General features: G+C 44.4%; 1 protein-coding gene across 1 annotated transcript in view; it reads right to left on the reverse strand.

Moving 5' to 3' along the window:
• The window catches only part of CCDC22 (coiled-coil domain containing 22), a 25,304-nt gene extending 2,370 nt beyond the window's left edge, over positions 1-22,934 (reverse strand). The window contains exons 1-14 of the mRNA XM_066617114.1: positions 22,854-22,934; positions 20,337-20,417; positions 15,764-15,941; positions 13,954-14,086; positions 13,759-13,865; positions 13,107-13,191; positions 11,454-11,623; positions 9,612-9,821; positions 9,376-9,432; positions 8,036-8,155; positions 6,985-7,104; positions 6,306-6,422; positions 6,116-6,217; positions 1,469-1,576 (exon numbers count right to left, since the gene is read on the reverse strand). Of these exons, the coding sequence (XP_066473211.1) occupies positions 1,469-1,576; positions 6,116-6,217; positions 6,306-6,422; positions 6,985-7,104; positions 8,036-8,155; positions 9,376-9,432; positions 9,612-9,821; positions 11,454-11,623; positions 13,107-13,191; positions 13,759-13,865; positions 13,954-14,086; positions 15,764-15,941; positions 20,337-20,386 (1,557 nt within the window). The 5' untranslated portion in view covers positions 20,387-20,417; positions 22,854-22,934. The remainder of the gene's footprint in view (positions 1-1,468; positions 1,577-6,115; positions 6,218-6,305; positions 6,423-6,984; positions 7,105-8,035; positions 8,156-9,375; positions 9,433-9,611; positions 9,822-11,453; positions 11,624-13,106; positions 13,192-13,758; positions 13,866-13,953; positions 14,087-15,763; positions 15,942-20,336; positions 20,418-22,853) is intronic.
• Between the last annotated feature and the right edge of the window lie 129 nt (positions 22,935-23,063).

The following is a 23,063-nucleotide window of genomic DNA, read 5'->3' on the forward strand; positions in this document are numbered from 1 at the left end:
GCCTAAATCCAGTGCTCATCTGCATACAGAAACTTTTTACACAAAAGCCTTTAGTCCTTAGACATTTTAAAAACAATTTTCTTCACAAGACCTACTAGACTAGAGCCTGCATGAACTCCTGCCTTTGCTGCTACATGGTTAGGGGGAAAGCGGTGGGTGCCTGCTGCCATACAATCACCCCAATGAAATATGTTTAGGTTTCTACATTGTTTTCTATGAGGAACCCTCAATTCTGCTCTGGGAAAGAAAAAAGTGTTCAAGAAACCTCAAAGTAGGCAGCCTGTGTGAAACTAGCTATTAGAAATCTATGACAGGCACAGAGTGGCACTATTTCTTGACATCTCTATAAGGAAAAGCCTAGGCCAGAAGAGTCAAAGGAGTGTGGCTCTAGTGCAGTCATTTTCAACCTTGTTGACACATGGACAAGGTGCTAAAATTGTCAAGGAACACCATCCATTTTTGACAACTGACATGGCACACCACATTGCTGGCAGGACATTCACATCCCCTAATGACCCTATGAAAAAAATAACCCTCCTCAAATTCCTGCAGCACACCTATGGACCATCCATGACACACCAATGTGCCATGACACAGTGGTTGAAAATCACTGCTCTAGAGTTTGTCTCCATGGTAGAAACTGGGCAGAAGGAAGTGTTTCTACCATTTCCTGACTTGGGGCTACAACTGAGAAACAGTATATTGCCACCTACTGGCAACATGCAATATTGTTCTACTTGTGAGGCTTAGGGTGCAACCCTAACCAACTTTCCAGCACTGACCTAGCCGCAGTGCAGACCCAAGGTAAAGTAACAAACATGCCCTTATCTTGAAGAGGCCTCTTTCACTGCCTCCCCACTGCAGGATGCAGTGCACACCATATTGGCACAGTTATGTCAGTGTTGGAAAGTTGGTTAGGGTTGCACCCTTAGATTTGTTTAATTTGACAGAGGCCAAGTCACACATGCATCATCACCTGAGGACTTTCTACTTAAGAGCATGAGTTGCCCTCTTGAAAAATACTACACTTGAGGCAAATACAAAGCCTGTGTTGGATCTACAATAGTTGTTTCACATGTGCAAGTCAGCACCCGAGGCTGCAGCCAACACATAACTAGCATGTACGTACAAGATCACCTAGACTCTCTCCTTAGAGGCAACATACATGATCAGCAGCTACGCATGATGCAGAGTGTAGATGAAGGAAACAAATGTTTTGAATTCTCTCATGTGAAGAGCTTTCTGAAGATTCAAACACAAGTTAGACCTTTTTCTTGATATGCTAATTTGGCACATACAAAACAGTTAGATAGGAGGAGAGCATTCAAATGTTTGATTTTTCCTCCAGTAGTCTGAAGTCCAGCAACAGATATATCATTTGGGGCTGCCCACCACGCACAGCAGACCCAAGAGAACATTTCAAAACCTTGGCCTTGAGGGATAGCTTCCCAGGTAGCATTTTCTTCACCTTTGTGATCTCTTCTTTCTGCTTACGGATGTTGCCGACAATCTCCAGGATGCGTTGGGTATAGGCAGAGCGAGACACATCCTTAGGAAGGGATTCCAGTTCCACAAGCTGCAGACGAGGAGAAATCAGGAATGTGACTGGAATGCAATAAGGCCACGGATGTGCAATGACTAGAGGCAGTCTAAAATGGTTTTATTTTTTCCATGGTGTTATCCTAAAAAGAGAGCTGAAAGTGGTGCTATGTGTTTTTATTCCAAATTAATATTCTAATCAATTTTAAAACATTTTTATCAGATGTAATCTTTGTCATACAGGTAGTATATATGTGTTTTATGCCTGTGGCTGTCAGCAGACATAGCTACAGGAATAGAACAGGTATAAAACACATCCCCCCCAGAAGAGCACAACTACTTAGGGCGCAATCCTACCCTACACTGGAACAGGCAAGCCAGGAGGCTTGCGCTGTATCCAGTGCAGAATAGGGGCCAAAAGTGGCTCAGCCAGAGGCAAGGGTAAACTTTTCCCCTTACCTCTGGACAAGGCGCCCTTGCCCCTATGGGTCTCCTTGGACTTGCCCCTTGCCCCTATGGGTCTCCTCAAGAGGTGGCGCAAGTCTGAGGAGAGCAGAGCGGCTTCAAGATGCTCCAATCTCCCCAGGAACGGGGGTTGGGATCCGGCATAACTGCCAGATAAAAGCTCCGTCTCCCACTCCCCGCCCTCCCCCTGCCCAGGAACACCTCTCTCCCTCCCCCTCCCCACCTACCTCAGAGCCTTGTGTTGGCCCAGCTGGGCCGACGCAAGGCTCGGTGCCTCCGTCAGTGTGATGACTTGTTCTAGCCTCCGCGCCCTTGCATGCCAGCCTAGCCGACTCCTGAGGAGACGCAAGGGACTTGTGCCGGCCCAAGTGAAGGACAGGATTGTGCCCATAGTCAACTACTTGAATTATACTTACCAGAGCCATTTAAGATTTGTATGCTACTTGTATGAACTACTATGAACCTAATACTGCCAAACACAAACTAAAACATTGAGAAGATAGCAACTTGAACCAACAGAATTGAACATAGCATTGAATTGCTATGGAAACAAACTGGTATTAAATTGCAGGAAAAAAACACCAACATAGCAAGGAACGATTAAACATTTGCATACTTATGGGTAAATGCGACCATATAGCTCAGTTTCATTTTCCATAGGGTTAAATACCTTTATTAGCTTGGAGGGAAGGACTTACTTCTCAAGTGTTTTTCAGGCCTGCATTTATTGGATCAGGACAATTCTAGTGGTGTTGCATTTCTCTTGGCTAGCCCTTTCCAATGGACCAAGGCACGACTGCCTACTCACAAGAAAATGGGTACTCTGGCTCAGTTTCACTATCCATAGGGCTCCATGCATTTTCCTTTGTGGAGTCTTCTGAGCATGCTCAAAGACTCTACAACCAATTAAAGAAGTGGTTCCCAACCTTTAGGAGCTCAGGGATCACCAAAGCAAAATTTGGAGATGGAGAGGACCACATGCAACCCCTCCACCCCCGTACACCAAAAATACAACTAAATTCATAATACATAACATAAGAAGAGATGTGTGAAGGAAGCACCATCTGAGAGATCGCAGAAAGGCTGCTGCATTAGTTCTCAGGAAGAAAAGACCTTTTGGTGTGCGCTGCAAGGTCTTTAGGGGGAAAAAACCCTCTTTATTTCCTGTTCTAATTGCTGTCATGCTCTAGCTGTGGACTACTTTGGTTGGGGAGAGCTGCAGCCACAAAACAACTGCCCACTCTCCAATCTGCCATTAGTCTGTGGAACTCCTTGCCCCAGGATGTGGTGGTGGTGTCTGGACTAGATGCCTTTAAAAGGGGATTGGAAAAATGTCTGGAGGAAAAGTCCATCACCACCACAGTGTGATTAACAGCCCAGTCTATGCATGTCTTCTCAGAAGTAAGTCCCATTATAGTCAATGGGGCTTACTCCCAGGTAAGAGTGCATAGGTTTGAAATCTGAGGAGATGGGGGAACTGGGGTGGGGGGGGCTCCCCTGTGGACAAAGCTGCTGCTGGAGGAAGACAGGAGTCTGGGATCGCAGGTGGGCGGCTTGCAGTAAGCCAGCAGATGTGCTTCCTGTTCCTCTCCAAAAGAGGAGCAAAAAACCTGGTTGTCTGGATCCCTTGCTTCACCCTTGGGAGCAAGAAGAGCACATCCAAGGGATCCAATTCAACCAACTGGGGGGGGGGGCTGGGGCTCGAGCATACTGTTTCTCCCCTCTCATGCTGCCACACCACCTCCCTTCCTCTGTGGAAACCACATCCAGAGCCCAGAGCACTCCCCCTTCCCCTATCCAGCAATGCCTTTAGCTTCTGGCTCCCTCAGCCTTTCACCCCTCTCTCAAGGCAAAAAGGGGCTTCCTGGGCCGGCTGGAGTCTTGATCTGACTCCTGAGAAACCAGGCTGCCAGGACTCACCTGAAGGCTCACCAGGAAGAATGGAGGCAGAGGGCAGCAGGGCACCTCTCCTCTGGATGCAGCTGAGCCACAAGGCTGCACAAACGCATGCACCTTACAAGACGCATGCACTTCACTTTTTCACTTGTCTGGGCACTCACACACAGGGAGGGACGGAGGGAATTGGAGGCAGGCAGGAGAGGGGAGAAACGTTATGCTCTGATTGGCTGCTGGCGCTGCAGAGGTTTTTTTTTCTCCTGGAAGGCACCAGCCAAGCTTTTTCCTTCCTTTCTTCATAGACCTGGGGGACCACAGGTTAGGAACCCATGAATTAAAGCAACAGAGCTCAGAGAGAGTTAGGGGATTTAGAAACAGTGAGAAACACTTGATAATCCACAGACACTCTGCAATCACTTTAGTAGATACATGTTGGTGTTATTTCGTTAATTAAGCAGGATATCATGTTCTATCAGCCCAATTTAATGTTATAGCTGTGTTCTTTCATTTTTACCATTTTAGACTGCCCCAGCAATGGCACAGGACTCTGAGGGTGCCAAGTATTCTTCACACACCAACCCCATTCTTCCAGGCAGAACAGCTTAGAGGTCTAGTTTCTCTGACATGGCAAACCAGTACCACTTCATGCTGCAAGAGGGGTCTCAAGGGCTCCTCTATACAAAAGCAAAAAATCCTTCCGATAGAAAAATTATCAGGGAGAAAACTAGACTAAACACATCTGAACAGTTTCATCACACAAATCCTGACCTGCAGTCAAAAGTAGTACAGCCCAGACTCTCCAGTTGGCTACAGGTTTCAAAACAAAAACACACACATGCCACCCATAATTCTAAAACCTAGAGCAGTGGTTCTCAAACTTTTAGCACCAGGACCCACTTTTTAGAAAGACAATCTGTCTGGGACCCACCAGAAGTGACGTCACGGCTGAAAGTAACATAATCAAGCAAATTAAAATAATTAAAGTAAAAACAAATAATTAAATGAGGGGAAAGCCAGCTCTGTTGCACCAAGTGAATTTTCTCTGTAGCCTATCTGCATTAAAATACCCCCCCTACACACACACACACAGTAAGATTTTTAGCCCTATCTAGTGGCCAGTTCAATTTAATATATTTAAACCATATCGCCATCAGACTTTACATGTCTAAAAAAGGGGGGAAAAGGGAAAAAATTCACCTTACCAGCTGAAGTCTCTTGTTTTTATCCTTTTTTAGCATGTGGGGGGGGGCCTGCCTCCTGGAGCATTTATTGAGCTCCACTTTCAGCAGATCGAGACCATTCTGGTGGCCTTGCATTCCTCTTTGCCTGACCTGACCATGAGCTTACTCGCAAGTAAACACGAATGTGTAGCTTAGTTTCACTTTTCATAGGGCTCAATACATTTGTCAGCTTGGAAGGAGGGAATTTCTTCGGTGTTTTTGGGGGGCTGCGTTCATCAGTTCGGGACTATTCTGGGGTCAGTGGATTCCTCTCAGCCTGCCCTTTCCAATGGACTAATGCAAGTTTGCCTACTTGCGAGTAAATGCACTATATGAATCAGTTTCACTTTCCATAGGGCTCCATGCATTTGCCTTTTCAGCAAACAAGTTTATCAGCTAAAGCTTCGCAACCCACCAACGATCAGGCTGTGACCCAGCAAATGGGTCGTGACCCACAGTTTTAGAAACCCTGACCTAGAGCATTAAGAGTTGTAAGTTTGTGGCAAGCAAAATTATTCAGAAGTGATTCAAATGTATCTAGAAAATCAACCATTTTTATTTATGCAGCACAAATCACTTCAGCATTAGGAAAGATGGTAAGCATTTATCAGAAATAGTTAATATACCCATTATCAAGATAGCAAAATTAGGAAGGAAGGATAGGACTTTTGAAGGCTGTTGGTAGTCTTCCCTTGGTCTTAGAGTCATTAATGCAGACATGTATTTCCTGCCAGGTTCTCCCCCCCCCCCCAAAAAAAAAACCAAGTCTGTGGGTTAGCTCTTTATGTAGAGTTTAAATGAGATGTCGTATTTCCACAAATCTGTTGTACACACAGAAGTCGAACCTCATGCTTCTCACTAGAATCAAGAGTCATGCAGGAATCAACTGCCCCCATTAACCATCACCAGCATGCCATGATTTGACTGGCATGCATAAGTGAGCCCCACCCTAACACCACCCCACCCCATCCCACCACCCTAACAAAACCACCAACCAACTGTTTGTAGAGATCATCTTTGTGCTTGGCCTCATCAGCAGCTGATCGGATCCGCTCATGCAGTTCTCTGATCTCTGACAAGCGCCGTGATGATTCAAGCTTCAAAAGGAAGCAGAGGAAAAGAGTCACCAGTGTTTAGCATCTCACCCTGAGGAGCGCTCCTTTCATAACTCTTTGCTTTACTCACCGCCTTGGAGTCATGGAGCGCCTTAAGTTCCCGTAGTTCCTGGATTAAAGGCACCCGGTGCTTCTCCCATTGAGCAGCCAGCTGGATGACCCGCTGTGCACTGCCCTCAACCACCACCTGCAGGAGGCAAAGATATGCTGAGATTTCAAGCTCTGTTACACCAGCCTGCCTTCCAGATGTTTGCTACATGAGGTTCTCCACAATTTATGGGAAGGGAAAGAGGGGAATACCCCATGCATCAACATGCAGTAGTCCTTTTTTCCTCCCTCCCTCATTATGAATGAAGATTAAAAGTCTGTCTCGAGTTCCTTGGACTATACAGGAAATTGACAAGCACCCATACTAAAAATACCCTTGGGGTGGGGAAGGAGAGTGTTCTTAATACAAGTTCATCCCAAATGTGACAGTGCTGCTCCTCCTGCCCATTCATGACCACAGCCACCCCCCACTTTTCAAAAACTTCCCTGCACAGCCTGTCTACTATTTGCATCTCCCTCATGGTAGATTCTGCTGACAAAACAAGAGCAGGATTTAAAGAGCATTTTCCATAGCTACCACTGAAGTCTCCAATTACACCAACCAGCCTCTCTGGAGCTTCTCTGTATCTGGATTCTCAACTCCTAGACAACAGAGAGGCAATTTTTCTCTTCCAGCCCAGTTCCCTAGTGAGACCCATTACCTGCAGCTTTGCCATGTTGTTCTCTGCATCAGGCAGCAACTCCACAGTCCAACCTTTCACGCGCAAGGTCTGTTCCTGCTCCGCTACTTCTAACTGTCTCTGCCGCACCTCTCTCTCCACCTGGAAAAGATAAAGACTCCCACCAGGACCGAACTGGGATGAAACCCAAAGTTTTTCACTGTTACCCATCCAAATTTTCACAAGTATTCTTAAGGTGACAAAGTCTAAGAAAAAAACCCATTCAACAACAGTTCACAATGTAAAAGCCAGGCAAACCAAACACCTATCTTTTCAAAAGCACAGAGAAGGTTTCAAAAAAGGGAGAGCACAAGCTCCCCAAGGCAGGGAATTCCACAAGAGAGGGAACCATCATGGAGAAGGTTCTGTCCTATGTGCAAGCAAGTTGAGTCTCACACAGAAAGAGTACACAGAGCAGAGCCTTTCCCAAAAGTCTTAACAGACAGGAGGATTAATATGGCAGAAGGCAGTCCTTACATGACTGAAGACCCAAAGGAATTTAAAGGTCTTTGAATTGAACTGGGAACAAATGTGAAGCTAGCAGTAATATGCTGCCCTTTCCTTTCAGGACAGCCATGCAAAGCATACTGCAATAATCCAATCAGGATGTGAACAAAGCATGAGAGTCTGTGGCCAGAACAGCTTTCTCATGACATCTTTACTTAACATGGATGCAATACTCAGGACATTCTGCTCTGAAATTAACAGTTATGCAAGAACACTACAATGCATTTCACACATGTTTCAAAAGGGCTGCTTCAAGTGAACTTCCCAGTAGACTGTGCCCAAGGGGTCAGCACTGTGTCTCCCTCTCTGCCATTCAAACCAAGTGGTGATTGCATCATGCCAGTACCATGTTCCATCAGCAGTCCCATAATTCATCATACTTCCATCTGTCAATCTTTCCTCTGCCAAAAGAGCCTCAGTCATGCTGTACTGGCACTTTTTAACCTGCAGAGGGTGCTCAAGGCAATCTTCCCTTTCAGCTTCTATGGTTCACTAGACACTCAAAGTACTGCTGTTCCCATCTCACCTGTGTGAGGGTCAGTCCCAGTGTGGTCATTTGCCCCTCAAGGTCCCCAATTTGTCCCACAAGGCTGTTCAGTTCACCTTCCAAGGTCTCCAGTTCTGCTGCCTGGTGTTCTCGCAATTCCTAAAGTAAAGAGGACAGGGGAAAAAAGAAGAGAAAAAGGAAAAAAAACACAAGAGAAATTTTCAGGAAGTATGGTCAAGGGAATTTAGAATTTTACCTTATCTTGTACATGGTACAAAAATAAAAAGTCAAGCTCTATCTCAGACGGCAAGTATAAAACACACAGCTTTGCATACAATGTTAATTTTGATTACCCTGTGTTCCAGGTCTTGTTCAGATCTTCATGTCATACATTTTAAAAAGGGAGATGGAAACTCACAAGGCGCTAGCAGACAAAAACGTCAGACACAAGAATTTGCACCAATGAACTATTACTCCTCTAACGGGGGGCTTACAGGTAGAGCAAGTAACTGGGAGCATCTTGTACCAGAGCTCAGACATCTTCACTGGCTGTGTTTTCTCTTTGGGCACAATTTAAGGTGCCAGTTACAATCTATTAAACAACTTAGAATCAACCCGAGATACAACTTCCTCCCAGGTGGCCTCTTATGATTCAGAGATCCATCTGGAAGTGCCCCCCCCCCCAATAGTATTGATCTGTCAGCTTCTGGCAACAAGGTCACAGAGAAGGATTTTCAGCGACAGCTACCATGCACACACCCACACCACCCCCAAGTTATGCAACTCTCTCTCCCAAGCACTGAGCACCTTTCATAAATGTTGCGTGACTAATTGTGCTGGTTTAGAGGGGAGGAAATATCTTAACTGCAATGGACTTTTACTGAAGACTTCATGTTTTGGATTGTTACTGCACCAAGTATTTGGAATGGGAGAGGCAACACAGCTAAATAAATATTCACCATTTTTTGGAATGCCAACCATGGTTGAGTTTCTGCTCAACACACAGAAGCTTAACTTTGTAGAAACCTCCACTCCAACCCACCCCACCCCATTCCCAAAGTTCAACAGCAGATCCAATATTTGACACCTCTGCTCTAAGGCATAAATCATAGCTATGCAAGATTCCCTGGATCTTATCAGCTAGATGTGAAATCAGAGCAATTTAGGAGAAAGGTAATGGTATTTGCACCCACATATCAAGAAGGCTTTTGAACATGCATGCTGTGTGTCTTTGTATGTGGATTTTAGTTAATTCAAAAAGTGGAATGAAGAGGTAGAATCAGTTCTGATTTGAGTGAAAATTCTTTCCCTGCAAAAGAGGACTTCCTTCCCTACCCCTCATACCAGTACCTTAAGTTTAGTTACCCACATCATGTTACCTGTTCTGATGTTCGAGAGATTGGCATCGTTTCAACTTGTGTTGGGGACTCTGCTTCCTGTTGGGAGACCAAATGCAGAGCCAACTTATGACTTTTATCTTCTCCTTCTCTCCCTCCCCATTACTTCTACAAATGGGATTAGATTCTCCAACTGATGAACACCAAATAATCCAAACCACTTTGCCCCATAAGTCTGCATTCCCACCTTTTATTAAAATCATACCCCCATCTCATACCTGCTTATAGGCCAAGTTCTGAGTATGAGTAAAACGAGACCCCTTGGCCAGAGCTCCAGCTCGCTCCTGGCCAGCACCAAAAGAGCCCAGGAGCTGAATCAGTTCATAGGCTGTTGTCCCCTGCTGGGCAGACCCAGTACGAGGAGATGCTTGGCGTAGTTGGTCCAAGAGACGGTGCTGCAGCCGCTGACGCTTCCATTGGCAGTACTCCTGAAGGAAGGGCAAAGGAAACAGGATGAGGAGCACTGCAGTGCAGACTGGAGAGAGAGAGAGTAAGCAAAATTCATGGAAACAGCAATCTGCTAGACTGGGATTGGTGTTACTGGATTTTACTCCACTATGCCAAGACCAAACCTGGAGTCTGCTTAAGGACTTGACTGTTTTAGAATAATAAGCAAAAGGCAGCACACCTGAGCCCCCGTTCAGAAAATCCAGGCATTCTGAAAAATGGCACAATGTAATTCATTTGCTCTACAGAGAAGGTATCCTGAATTCTCTTCTCATCCTCAAGACAAGCAGATCGGGGGTGGGTGGGGAGATAATCATGCAGTGGAGCAGATTGCTGATGTGAAAGGAAGATCCAGAATTTAGAGTGCAGCAGTGCTCTAAGCCAGCAAGTCCCCCAGTTCAAACCCTGCTTTTCTAAGAATACACTATACACAAGAATAAACTAGAATACAGCCAAAATTCTCTTACCCCCAAGCCATACCCCTGATCTGCAATAAAAGGATTAATAATACAGGTCCTGCCTTTTTATCCACTGATTTTGTAACAGCAGATTTGATTCAACATGTTGAGTCGCTAAAAAAGATCCCTTTAAAACCATTTAAATAAGTGGGAGTATAGCAGGGGAAAAAGGTTGCCTTACTTTCCATGGCAAGCTGGAAGAATACAGGGGAGTCTATGGTACTCTGGGAAGCCATTTCCTGGTCACGCTGAGGGCCTTTCCCCCCTCCCTTGGCCAGAGAGCACTCTGTTTAAGTTCACGCTGGCTCCGGGGGAAGGAGAGAAGAGCGGTTGTGGCCCAGCATCCCTCCCTTCTCAGGGAAAAGTTTCACCAGGTGTCTCCCAGTGATTGCTGGAAACACGGACAGACCTGAGGTGAGCTGGACAAGCACATCCAGCCTCCAGGGGAAGCCGTAGCTCCTTCTTCCCAGCCAAGCTTGCAAGCACCAGTCCCTCCCCTCTCCGGCTTGCCTCTATTTCACTCTCCTCTCATGGTGGATGCTTTAAAGACTCATCCCCAAGTCTGAAACTTATTTCCCCAAGGAGGGAGGGATGCTGAGCTGCAACCACACTTCTCTCCTTTGGAAGACTCTCCTGGGTCATAAATTCATAGAGGACTCTGTGTGAATGAGTGTGGGCATACATATGTGCTCCCTCCTCTCCTCGCCTTGTGGTGTACAGCAGTCTTACCCTGGAGCCAGCATGAACTTAAACAGAACGCTTTCTCGGTGCAACCAGGAAATGGCTTTCCGGAGCACAGTAGACTGCCCTGCACCCCTCCAGCTTGCTGGGGAAAGAAAAGCAACCTTTTCCCCCTGGCTTCCCCCCCACTTATTTAAATGGTTTTAAAGGGATCTTTTTATAATGTGGATTTGATTTGAACTGGAAATGAGGGAAAATGACATTTCCAGTTCTGATTTAGGCACCCACAAATTTTCTCAACTTGTGGGGTCTTAGGGAACCAAACCCCATGGATAATAAGGTTTGACCTCACAGGGTGATTAATAAGGATTAGGGAGATAACAATCGTGAACTGCTGTGCATGCCAAGTATCATCACCACACTACCGGCCACTAAAAGTAGATAACAAGACTTGGTTCCATCCATCCTACCCACCTCTGGAGCCATGCGTGATCCAAGGCCCTGGCTCTTCCACTCGTTCTCCCAATCTTGGATTGCGCTCAGTTCAGCCATATTTAGCTCCAACAGGGATGGCACCAAGGATGTTGGTTGGGGCAGCTGGGCTGACACAGGGGGCAGGAACTTAACAAAGAATTCTTTTCTTTCTAGGGAGATGAGCAGGTGGCCAATCAGACCCACAAAAACTGGTTAGCCCTCAGTCCCACCCCATACTATAAAAGTATTTGCTGGGATGATCCAACAAGCCAAATGCCAGGAGAACAGCCCCTTTTTGAATCTAGAAGCCTGGAACTCTTGCACTTAAAAACCTCCACACCCCATAACAAGAAACCACAATTGGAACCAATTATGCACATTTAGTCTCAAGGAGATGCAGTGGGACTTGTAACCTACTCCTCATGGGACTGAATGGAACTTCCTCTCAAGTACACACACACACAGATCATGTTGCAGGTCTGCATACAGGTGTGCATTGCTTTGCTATGTTTTGACTGACAGACTGCATATAAAACTGTCTGTCAATGGCATACTGGTTTATTCTTGTTTACCAACTGATTACCTTTAACACAAAGGCCCCTCTCAGGGCCATGCCAACTTTAATGGTCTCTGTACACTGCAGAATGGCCTGCAGAAGCCTCTGAAAGCTATTTTGGGTTTTCAGAAAGTCATTTCTGGTTTGTTTCTGAAAACTGGAAGTAGCTTTTAAAGGTTTCTGTGGGTCATTCTGAGGCCTGCAGAGACCTGTAGAGTGGGTAGCTTGCCCAGTGCGCCCTGGAAGAGGCCTCTGGGGCTTCTCCAACAAAGGATTCGTTTAACAACTACTTTGCTTAGCATGGGGTTTGGAGAACGAATCCGTGTTGTTAAACATGTACTTTCTTCCAGAAGTAAAACACACATTTTTGGTCCAGTTTTCCAAAAAAGAAACCCAGCTGCAAATGGGAAAGCATCTTTCAAATGTTCACACACTCAGGGACCCAAGATTGTGGTTCTCCAAGAATGCTCTGTTAGCAGAATTACCTGTGCCCCAATGCAACCACAAAAAGCACACAACAGAAGCTAGCTGCTCTACATCTACAACCTCAATCCAACCCTTGCCAGGAGACTCAGTAATCAAATCCTTTCTATTAAGGTAGACATCTGGAAGTCAGGGTCCAGTTGCTTTTTAACTTTCTAGGATTTATTTTCTGCAAGACTGGAATAAATAAATATTTTTAAATCACAGATTGGAGAGGCATGGGGAAGAAGGGCTGGGACTTAGACAAAAAAGAATCATGGTAGGTATGGGAGAAGGAATATGCAAGGGCCACAGGGACAGGGGGTTATTGGCAATGATGAAGGTTTTGCAAAGAATCCTACCTCCAGAGTATTGAGAAGCTGAGCTACACCTGCAAGGTCTCTGAGCAAAAGCTACTCCCCCCCCCCACAAATGGTCAGCTTAATCTCCCACCGACACATGAATCAAAGTTGCTTAAAAAGAATTCTAGAATTCTAAAAACCTGTTTTAAAAGAATTTACTAGATACACCATGCCACAATCACAGCTGCTGTCTAGTGGTTACAGTCCTTTCCAAAAGCAAGTTGGCTGGTTCCCAGTATCTCCTATCCTAGGATTCAACCAAGCAGAACTCACCTTGAGGAACCTTCCCAGTGAATGGGTCCAATTCCCGAGGTACAACCAAGGGTTGAGCCTGGAATCGCTTCAGCAGGCATGAACCCTAACAAGGTGGAAGAGGGAAAGCATCTGAGAAAGTGTTCACCCCATTAAAATAAAGGCAAATGGGTTCTTGGAAGGTCAGATTATTAACTAAAGACTTCCAAGTATCAAAGATGGAAAACACCAAACAATCAGCACAGTGTGGAGAAGGGGCAGGAAGAAATTACTCAGTAGAGGGGTTTACATACTCTGCAAGAAAAATAACCCAAGCCCTTTGCTTAAAACAGACACATTAATGTTAGTGATGTGCATAAACATGCATGCTTTTTTCCGAAATGAGCACTTGGGGTTCTGCAGATCTGAAGTATTTGGATACAGTGTTACGCAAGGAGAAGAAAGTCAAGGATGGACCAGTAACTGGAAAACACTGAGAATCCAGGCAAACAAGAAGGGCCACATAACCATATAGACTTCAGATCCACCAGAACCTTCAAGTACTGCCACAATTATGAGGGCGAGAAACTTCCGCACCCCCCACATCAAAAATGGAAGTTGATTCTCAGAAATAAAAATTCAGCAACAGATTCTGCTTACAAAGCCAAGAATATGATCAAAGGAAGAACTGCACCTGTAGTAGCTGCAGGCGGGGGGTTCGGCAAACAGGAGGAACCCAGGGGATAGCCAGTTGCTCCTTGACGGCAGTGGCAATGGCCCTATGAAGTGCTGTTGATTTGCCTGCAAGGGCACAGTAATTTAAAGAAACCGCACCTTAGAACTCGTCTCCCCAAGCCCCAAATCTGCTTTCGCCCAGCTTCCTCCATACCCACAGGCTGGGCAGCATCCTCTGAGGCATCTCGTGGTAACTTTTCTACCAGGAATAGAAGGAGTCGTCGGATTTCAGGCTCACTGCTATACAAGAATGTCTGGTAGCCAACTTCTCCCTGGTATCCCAAGTCCTGTAGGATGGAAAAAAGAATGAGAACCAGAAAGTGGGAGGGGATCGTTAGGAGAAGGAACACCAACAGAACTCTTTGCTTCATAGCCGTAAGAGAGAACACACCTAAAATACAGGCATTTGCAGCTGGCCCAAATCTTAGGGGACTGTGCACTCCCAGTTGTGAGATTGTGGCCAGAGGGCAGCTCCCAAAGACACTTAGGTTGCAATCCCATGCCAGACTTACCTTGGAGTAAGTCCCACTGAAATCCATGGGGCTTACTTTTGAGTAGACATGGATAGGATTGAACAGTTAGGCTGCATCAACACAACAAAATGACACAATATTGTATGGGTTATTTGGAGGGAATTATTTGCATGCATCATGCCCATGATTAAGGAAAATAAAGCAACCAGAAGCCACTTCTGATTTTCAATCATAAAACCAGAAGTGGTTTCTGATCACGTTTTTTCTCACTTACCAAGGCTTGAGGAGCCCTGCAGAAGGCCAGAAGCCTACTTACCTACAGGAGGTAAGTAAACACCCCCCCATCCAGCCTTGGCAGTCTCACAATCCTGGGGATCACATTGCTGCCTCCCCTCCCCTGCCCCCACAAGACTTATCAGGGTTCTCAAACTCTCTGGGTTCTCAGACCCTTACAGCCATAAAAACATGCTTGTAAGCAACTGAACAACATTGTCTGAAATCTTAAAAGTGAGAGAGGGTGGAGCTTCTGCGCCCTGCACAGTCACCTGACCTCTCCAAGATTAGCAAAGGCAAAATAGATGACATAAAAACAGTAATAAAAAAGCAACATTAGAAAAAGTAATTGATTTTTAATACGATATAAGAATTTATATGGTTTCCAATGGGGGTTAAAAACACATCTATTTCACTTAGCCTTTGAAGGGGGATGATCCCCTGGTTACCCTTTTTCAGCCACTGTATATAGATTTTGTACTATCTTGTTATTAGGTGTTTTAATCCACTAGTATGATATGGGTACTAGTTGGTTTTATATCATCTGCTTATTACCTGTGTATTATTCTTTTTTAGTTATTTTAAATTATGTTTTTACGGTACTTTGTATGTTGCTTTGAGATGGGATAAAATAAATATGCAAAACACAGGTCACAGAATTCCACTTCTTTTGTTGCAGAATTTGGGTTACCAGTTCAGAATTCTGACATTTTAAAGTGTACATAGTCTCGCTAACAAGTCTCTCTCTGGTAAGACAGAAGTACTACCGGAAGGGATAGAGAATACCATAATCTCTGGTTGTATTTACCTAAGAAAACAAGAATGCACAAATGCTTTTCCCAAGTGTACACCTGTCTGCGTGATCATAAACTGGGCTTCCCTATCTGAACGTCAGAAAAAGACAAGTGTCTGGCATGAGAACGTAACTGGAGGTCATTGAAGAAGATACAGAGAACACCAGAATACCATCTTACCACTCTCTGAACACTAGAACCTTGAACAGACACTGCTTGTGCACCTTCAATCATCAGGTCAAAAACCAAGCTGAGAGTCTCCCGGAAAACAAGTTCTGCAGTACATACCTAATTTCTCACAATCTTGAAATTAAAGACAATGAGTATCTAGGAGACTAACTAGCCTAGGGCAGCATGATCTTGCAGAAGCAAGCGTCTCCTCCATCAAATGTATTAACTACCACCTGAGTTTAGTTACACTCACCTGGCAGGCTTGTGCCAGGCTCATGCCAATCCGAAAGCGAGCAGACATGCCAGGAGGAAGGATGTGGCTGAGGCCTGCACCCACAGAAGGGTTGATGACATGGAGGCATCGCACAACAGATTCAACTATCAGCTCAGTAGTGAACTCATGGACGCTCTGTACTTCATCTGGGATATCCCTGGAAGGAACAACCGAACAAAAAATGAGCACAGGCATTACTACGTGTTAATGCTGCTTACTCACTAGTATTGTTTCTCATTGCTGCAATGAGGGAGCCTACTCTTTTCATTACACAGTGTCATTAAACGGCAACTGGGCAAAGCACACGACACAGAGTGTCTGTCAAAATGACAGAGAACAACAAGCCCCGAGTTCAAGTCAATAACCTGGAAGAAAAGAACTGAAATAAGAGTATGGATTGACAACTGTCATCACTTTCTGCACAATCTGGCCTTCACAGATGCTTCTCTGTCATTGCATTGTACGTCCAAGCTGACAGCTTTCAGGGAACATGATGCACACCTCTCTCCTTCTCACGAATTGGCACTGAAACAAGGCAACTGCAAGCCTCTACAGGTGGAACCTGTTTGTCTGCGGATTTTTCATCCATGGATCTGGCTCAACGTGCGTCCCCTGGACCCACATTGAGCCAGACTGGGCTCCACCTGAGCCCTCTGAAGGGGACTGAAGCTGCACTCCTATCCACTCTGGAGGGCTTTCTGAAGCCTGCAGGGCAGCGCATATCCGCCCAGAATGGCCTGGAGAGGCGAAAAACCAGAAGTGACGTTTTTCACCATATAAGACATTCTGAGGCCCAGGGAAGCTGGGGCTGCCTCGGCTTCCCTGGGCCTCAGAATGCCTTATATGGTGAAAAATGTCAATTCTGGTTTCCCAAGGGAAACCAGAAATGGCATTTTTCACCTCTCCGGGTCATTCTGGAACCCGCAGAGGCAGCGGGCGGATGTGTGCTGCTTCTGTAGGCTTCAGAAAGCCCTCCAGTGGGGATCAGAGTGCAATTCCAGTCCCCTTCAGAGGGAGAAAGGGGCAGAAAATCATGGACTGATTATTCACAATTTTCAGACTCAGCAAGGGGTTCAAGAACGGATCCCTCGCAGATACTGAGGCTCTACCTGTATTGCCTTTTTTGTGTAAAGTTTATTTATTACAGGTGAGGAAAATGGGTTAGACTTAGGTCTGGGACTGCACAGGTTACACATGGGGGTATTTGCCATAGACTACAACATGCATTGTTCCAAAAAAAGAAATCAATGACTGAAAAGAAAAATACTCATCAATACAAAGGTTATCATATCATTGTCATAATAATTAATGATTTATCTAAACAGTCAATATTGTTTAACTAAAGTTATCTATCCAGTCATTAAAAGGCTTCCAATATCTTCTTACTCTACCTAAATCTCTCTTTCATTCTTTCTGTTAAAATCTCCATTTCTGCTATTTCATAAATTTTATCTATTAAATTTTCTCTAGTTGGAACATCTGTATATTTCCACTTTTGCGCATATAATATTCTTGCCGCTGTACTGATATGTACAATAAGGTGTTTCTTATATTGGTCTTTAATGTCTGATGTCACTTTTAGGAGGAATCTTTCCAGTTTGAATGATAATACACAATTCAATATCTCTTGTAACAATTTATGTATCATTTCCCAATATTTCTTTGCTTCTTTGCATGTCCACCACATAGGATAAAAAGTTCCCTCAATCTCTTTACATTTCCAACACTTGTTTGATGGCCCACAGTACATTTTTGCTATTTCCTCTGGGGTTAAATACCATCTATAAAACATTTTATATAAATTCTCTTTAAAAGACAACACTTTAGTTATCTTAATATTTATATTTCAAATTTGTTTCCAGTTGTCAAACAGTATATTATATCCAAAAAAATTTGCGTCTTTAACTGTCACATCCTCCATTCTTATCTCAAGGAGAAAGATGTACTTTTAAAAGATAGTTTCCTTCACCAATCAAAAATATTTTATCGAAACTTATCTCCTTCATAAAAAGCTATTTTTTGGTCTTCTCATATTCTTGTTCTTATTTGCATTTCATTCCACCAAGCCAAATTTATTCCTTTCTCTGGCTTCACCTGTATTGTCAACAGCCTCCTCAAAGACAGCTGGTGTACTGTAGTGGCCAAGATTTGCAACCCTATGCACACTTACATGGGGGTAAACCCCACTAAACCCAGCAAGGCTTGCTTCCAAGTAAACATGCAAAGCATTGGGTGGCAGTTCAAATCACACCTCAGCTATTTATTTATTTAAAGAATTTCTATGGTTCCTTTCTACCACACATTGGGGGCACCTAAGGCAGCTTACAACCTAAAAAATACAGTACAAAGTGAAAGATTAACACAATACTAAAACAGTAAAACACAAAACAATTAAAATAAAGCGGATCAGACCCCAATGGATCACACATAACCATTTAAATTGCATTCAGTAGGAGTGTCAGTCTTTTGTCAGCAGTCAAAAGCCTTTTTGAAAAAAAAGGTCTTAAGGCTCTGCTGAGAAGTCTGCAGAGAGGGAACCATTCTTAATTCCCGGCGAGGGAATTCCATAGACAAGGAGTCACCACCAAGAAGGTCCTAGGAGGGCAGCTGCTATTCTATTCTATTCTATTCTATTCTATTCTATTCAGTATAGGAACAATACTAACCTACCTTAAATGATGGTTGCAAAGATTGCAGACCGGATAGATGCAATTTAGGGCCAAACCACATATTATATTAAAAGTGTTGTTAGCACCTGCATATTTAATTTTTAAATTGCAAACTGCAGTGGGGGTGGGCAGGGAGGGAGATACTGATCAGAACCAAGTTTGTGCCACAACCCTTTGCCCCCATAACTACAACCACCAAATTTGCCTGAGTTCGTCTAGCAAGGGAAGTGGGCTTTGCCACAAATAGCAGCTCTTCTCTGGAGTAAAGAGCCACTTCAGTGGGATGATTTTCACTGGATAGTGCCATGAAGACAAAGGTTACCCTCGCTTCCCTAGATGCCACAGTCTCATTTACCCCAACCACACACACACACACACACACACACACACACACTTACAACTAAATAAATATATAGAGCTAAACTATGCATTTAATGTAACATACAGTGCGGAGAGAACCAAGGGATGCTGTGATGGCTGGTGGTATTTTTTAGTGCAACTTTGGTTTTATATATTTTGAAATGTTCTAGGTATCTGTTTTTGCATTTTATGGTAATTTTATTATGTTCTTCGCTTTGGGAATCCTGTAGGATATAAATTGAATAAAGACCTGCACAACCTGTGGCTTACTGAGCCAGATGCAGCCTTCCAGATGCTTAATAAGCCTTGATTTTGCTGCCTGCCCAGGACTGCAAAAGCAGAGGGTCATCAAGCACCTGCAGGGTTCTCCAACTACCTCCAGAGCAACCACTGGATGGTTGTTACCAAAACTGGATTAAAGGACCTGCTCCAATTCATGCCCCATAGTCTTTTGGGATCTAATTTTATAAGTCAGTTGATGGCCTAATTATCACTGAGGGGGCTGTACCACTTCAGATGGAAGCTGGGGACTCATGTGATGGAATGCTCCTCCATACAAAAATAAACACCTTCAAAAACAGCATGGCAGGTAATGAGTTTCAAGCTGTGGCTTCTCCCTGACATGCTACTTTTGTAGCTCTAAGGTTCTTATAATATATTCAGTCATGTGAATCTGCACCTGCCATCTGAGTGGCACAGCCAAGGCACAGGTTTAGAATCTCAGTGAGAACTAGGCCAACAAGACACATTGCAAGTACCCTTCCTTTTCCTTATACAGCATGGACATTCTGCTTCATAGGATAATCTGGTCACTATGTTTGCAGCTGTGAGGGAAATTAAGAGACACTAATCTAATGTTCTGTATTAAGAGAATAACCACATCTTGAATTTTAATTGAGGTCAGGGCATGGAGCAAGATGACCCTATTAATAACAAAGACACTCAGATAAGCACACTACTGTAAAGCCCCCCCCCCCCAACCCAGCATATGCAGCCTAATGATTATTCCAGCCCTTGTCACTAAGCAACTGCCAGTTACTTCCTCCCACACAACCCTGGAAACAGTGAAAGCAGAACCTGCTTTGGCTCAGGCCAGTCTTCAGCAAGAGAGAACAATTTCCCAAGCAAAAGCTAAGATTTGACTTTTGCTGTGTCATGCTAGAGCTGTGCAACCCCAGTTAAGGTCTTTAAAAAACCCCACTGACAAAAGGCTGTGGATAAATTAGTTCTCATTCAGAAATTCAACACACTCCGTGCACAATTATGACATCCGCTTGGTTGGCGCTTATGATAGGGGAGTATTTAGAAATGTACCAGATTTTTACATTTCTGAACATTGTAACAATCAAGCCACACCCCACCCCTGTCCCCTGTGTCAATGCCTGCACCACAGCAAGGCCTCAGAACTCTTCCTACCTGTTGTCCAGCTCACCTCCTATCTGGAGCACCCAGTATCTCAGTGCTCACCTCCCACTTACTAAGCATGAACAAACATAAAATGCACAGGACAAAAATAGCCTTACGTCCCAGAGAGACGGAGGTAACGTATGAGGATCTTGTCCACCTCCTCCATGATGCCAGGACATCTAGGGAGATGGGAACCACTATAAAAAAAGCAGTAACATTATAAGAGAGAGTCAGTAATGCAGATGGTTAAAGCACCAAACACTAAGGAAAGGTATTTGGCATTTACAAGCAGAAACTTCTGTGAAGTTACTGTGATAAGTCCCCTTTTCTCCCACACCCACAACAGGGGCGGAAGCAGCATTAAGCTTCATTTTCCCCAATAGCACTCCTGTTTACAACTTCATGCAGCCTTGTGAATAAGTCTCAAAAAGTGAATACCACCAAATATTTGTACTTTTTCTCATTTCTGGTAGGTACATCATGGTTGGAAAAACAACAAAACTTGTTTCCAATGTAAAAGCCTTTACTACTTGGCTGGAAGTCTTACCACAGGCAAGTTGCTATTTACAAGTCAGGATTACAATCAAAGATCATAGCAGCTTGGATTTCCAAGAAGGATACAAAGCATTCCTAACAGTAGCTCCTGTTGGATGTGACCAAAACATCTGTCTAGTTCAGCATGCTGTTTTCCACAATGGCCGACCAATACTTCTGGAAAACTCATAAACAGAGAACAGCCCTTCCCCATTTTGTTTCTCAGGAGCTGAGGTACATCATCATCGAACCTGGAACTTCCACTCAGCTATCATGACCTATAGCAGTTGATAGCCTGACAGACTAGGATTGGTGTAATCTTTTTTTTTTAAAGTCAACTAACCTAGTGGTGTTCACCTCACCCTGTGGCAAAGAATTCCATAAGTTCATTTTGGGTTGTTTGAAGTAGTACTTTATTGTGGGTGCACTGAATCTACTGTGCATCAATTTACTGCCCTGTGTTCTAATGCTATGGGGGGCAGGTGAAGGAATCTCTCTCCACACCACTTGTGCATCTGCTTTTTAAAATTTACATCTTAATTTTTGCTCCAAATAAAATCAAAACAATTCATCCAAAACGCATGCATGCACATACACACTATATGCAAAGTATTTTCCACACCATTCATGATTATACAAACTACAATCATGTCCCATCTTAACTGAATTTCCCTAAACTAATATAGACTTCAGTCTCTTTACTCAGATTAGGCCAATGTGTTTAAGTTTGGGGGGGATTTTTATCCAATAAGTTATGCTTTATGCATAAGTTATGGATTTTTAAGGCAGTGTATGATTGTTTTAACTGTGTTTTACTTTTTTGTACCTGCCCTTTTGTAAGACACCTTGAGTCCCCTTGGGGAGAAAGGTGAGGTATAAATGTTGTAAATAAATAAAATAATAAGTGCAAACTGTGAGGGTTGGGACATTACCTGGTTCAGTGAAAGGTGCCAGAAAGAAGAAAATGAAAAAGAATTGCAGAGGCACACGGGGTCAGCCAAGTGTGGAATGGATGGAGATTACCTGTTTTTAGGATCTGTGAAGAACAGCTGCATGAGGTGTGCTAAGTCAAGACACCCAGAGCAAGAACTGCATTGCTTACTCTGTGTTAAGAGTTTCCCCCATATTAAGGAGGTCAATTCCCTAAAATTTTGGAACAATGCGCAGGCCAGAATTGGCAGAGTTTGAAGAAAATTGGCACAGTACTATCAAATTGCCCAGCTGCTGTGTTCACTCCTCTTTTTCCTTCGGCAACACTCAGGGAGGAGCATGCGCTTGGCTTCTCTAGTGATTGTCCATTTTCAGTGCTAAATTTAGGCTCAAAAACACATGGAGTAAAAACAGTATCTTCGAGCATTTTTAAAGTGCAACTCTTAATTTGACTACAAGACTCACAGAAGATGCACACAGTTTGCTAGTCTGTAGACTTACAAACTTCTCAGTACCAGCCCTACAGGAGAGTCTGTCAACACTGCCAGCACACTGTCAGCACAGCACTGTTTGTTTGTGCTGCTCCAACACCTCCTTTCAAGTGTGGGGCAGCACTGTTACTAAGACCCCTGTTGCTTCAGCAGACAGGGAAGAAACATGAGCAGGCAGGCTCAAAGGAACAACGCAGGTTAATAGCCCCTGCCACTCTCTTCCATCCCAGTGGTTACTGGGAAAGACAGATCCGAGTTGCAATTTCACAACCCCAGAGATATATGCAATACCATGCTTTGTAATTCAGCGAGATCCCATAACAAAGACACCAAGAACAGGCAAATCTTTGCCTGCTGCAGCTTTTCTCACCCTTTGCTCTATGCAAAGAGCGAGGAAACACCAAGCCCCCCAGCCAAAACGCTGAAGGCTTGCAAATGCAATCCCTGTTTCTGTGCCTACATACATCAAGCCCAACCCGAAGGTACCAACAAGCTCTAGCAGAAGAGGAATGAGGAGGCACCCAGCTGATTAACGGAGAGACCAGGAGACCCTGTGCAGACTAGGAGGAGGCGGCAGATGCATAACAAGAGATACCTCACTTTGGAATGTTACTACAGGACAAAGACAGGCAATGCACGCGCGGGGGGCGGCAAGGGACACAGCAGCACTGCACTCACCTCTCCCTCTCTGAACTGGGCCAGACACTCAAGTCACAAGATCAACCGCAGAGCACTATGGGAAACGTAGTGCAAATAAGCTCCCACAAGGCCACCACGTCCTCTCACCCTCCCACCACGCCGTGTCACGTCAAACATGTCATACCTGCCTGAGCACAAAGCATGCTGGGAGTTGTGGTCTTAGAAAGCCCACTGCTGCTGGGCGTGGGG

This window comes from Tiliqua scincoides, chromosome 2, assembly GCF_035046505.1.
Source record: "Tiliqua scincoides isolate rTilSci1 chromosome 2, rTilSci1.hap2, whole genome shotgun sequence".
NCBI lineage: Eukaryota > Metazoa > Chordata > Lepidosauria > Squamata > Scincidae > Tiliqua > Tiliqua scincoides.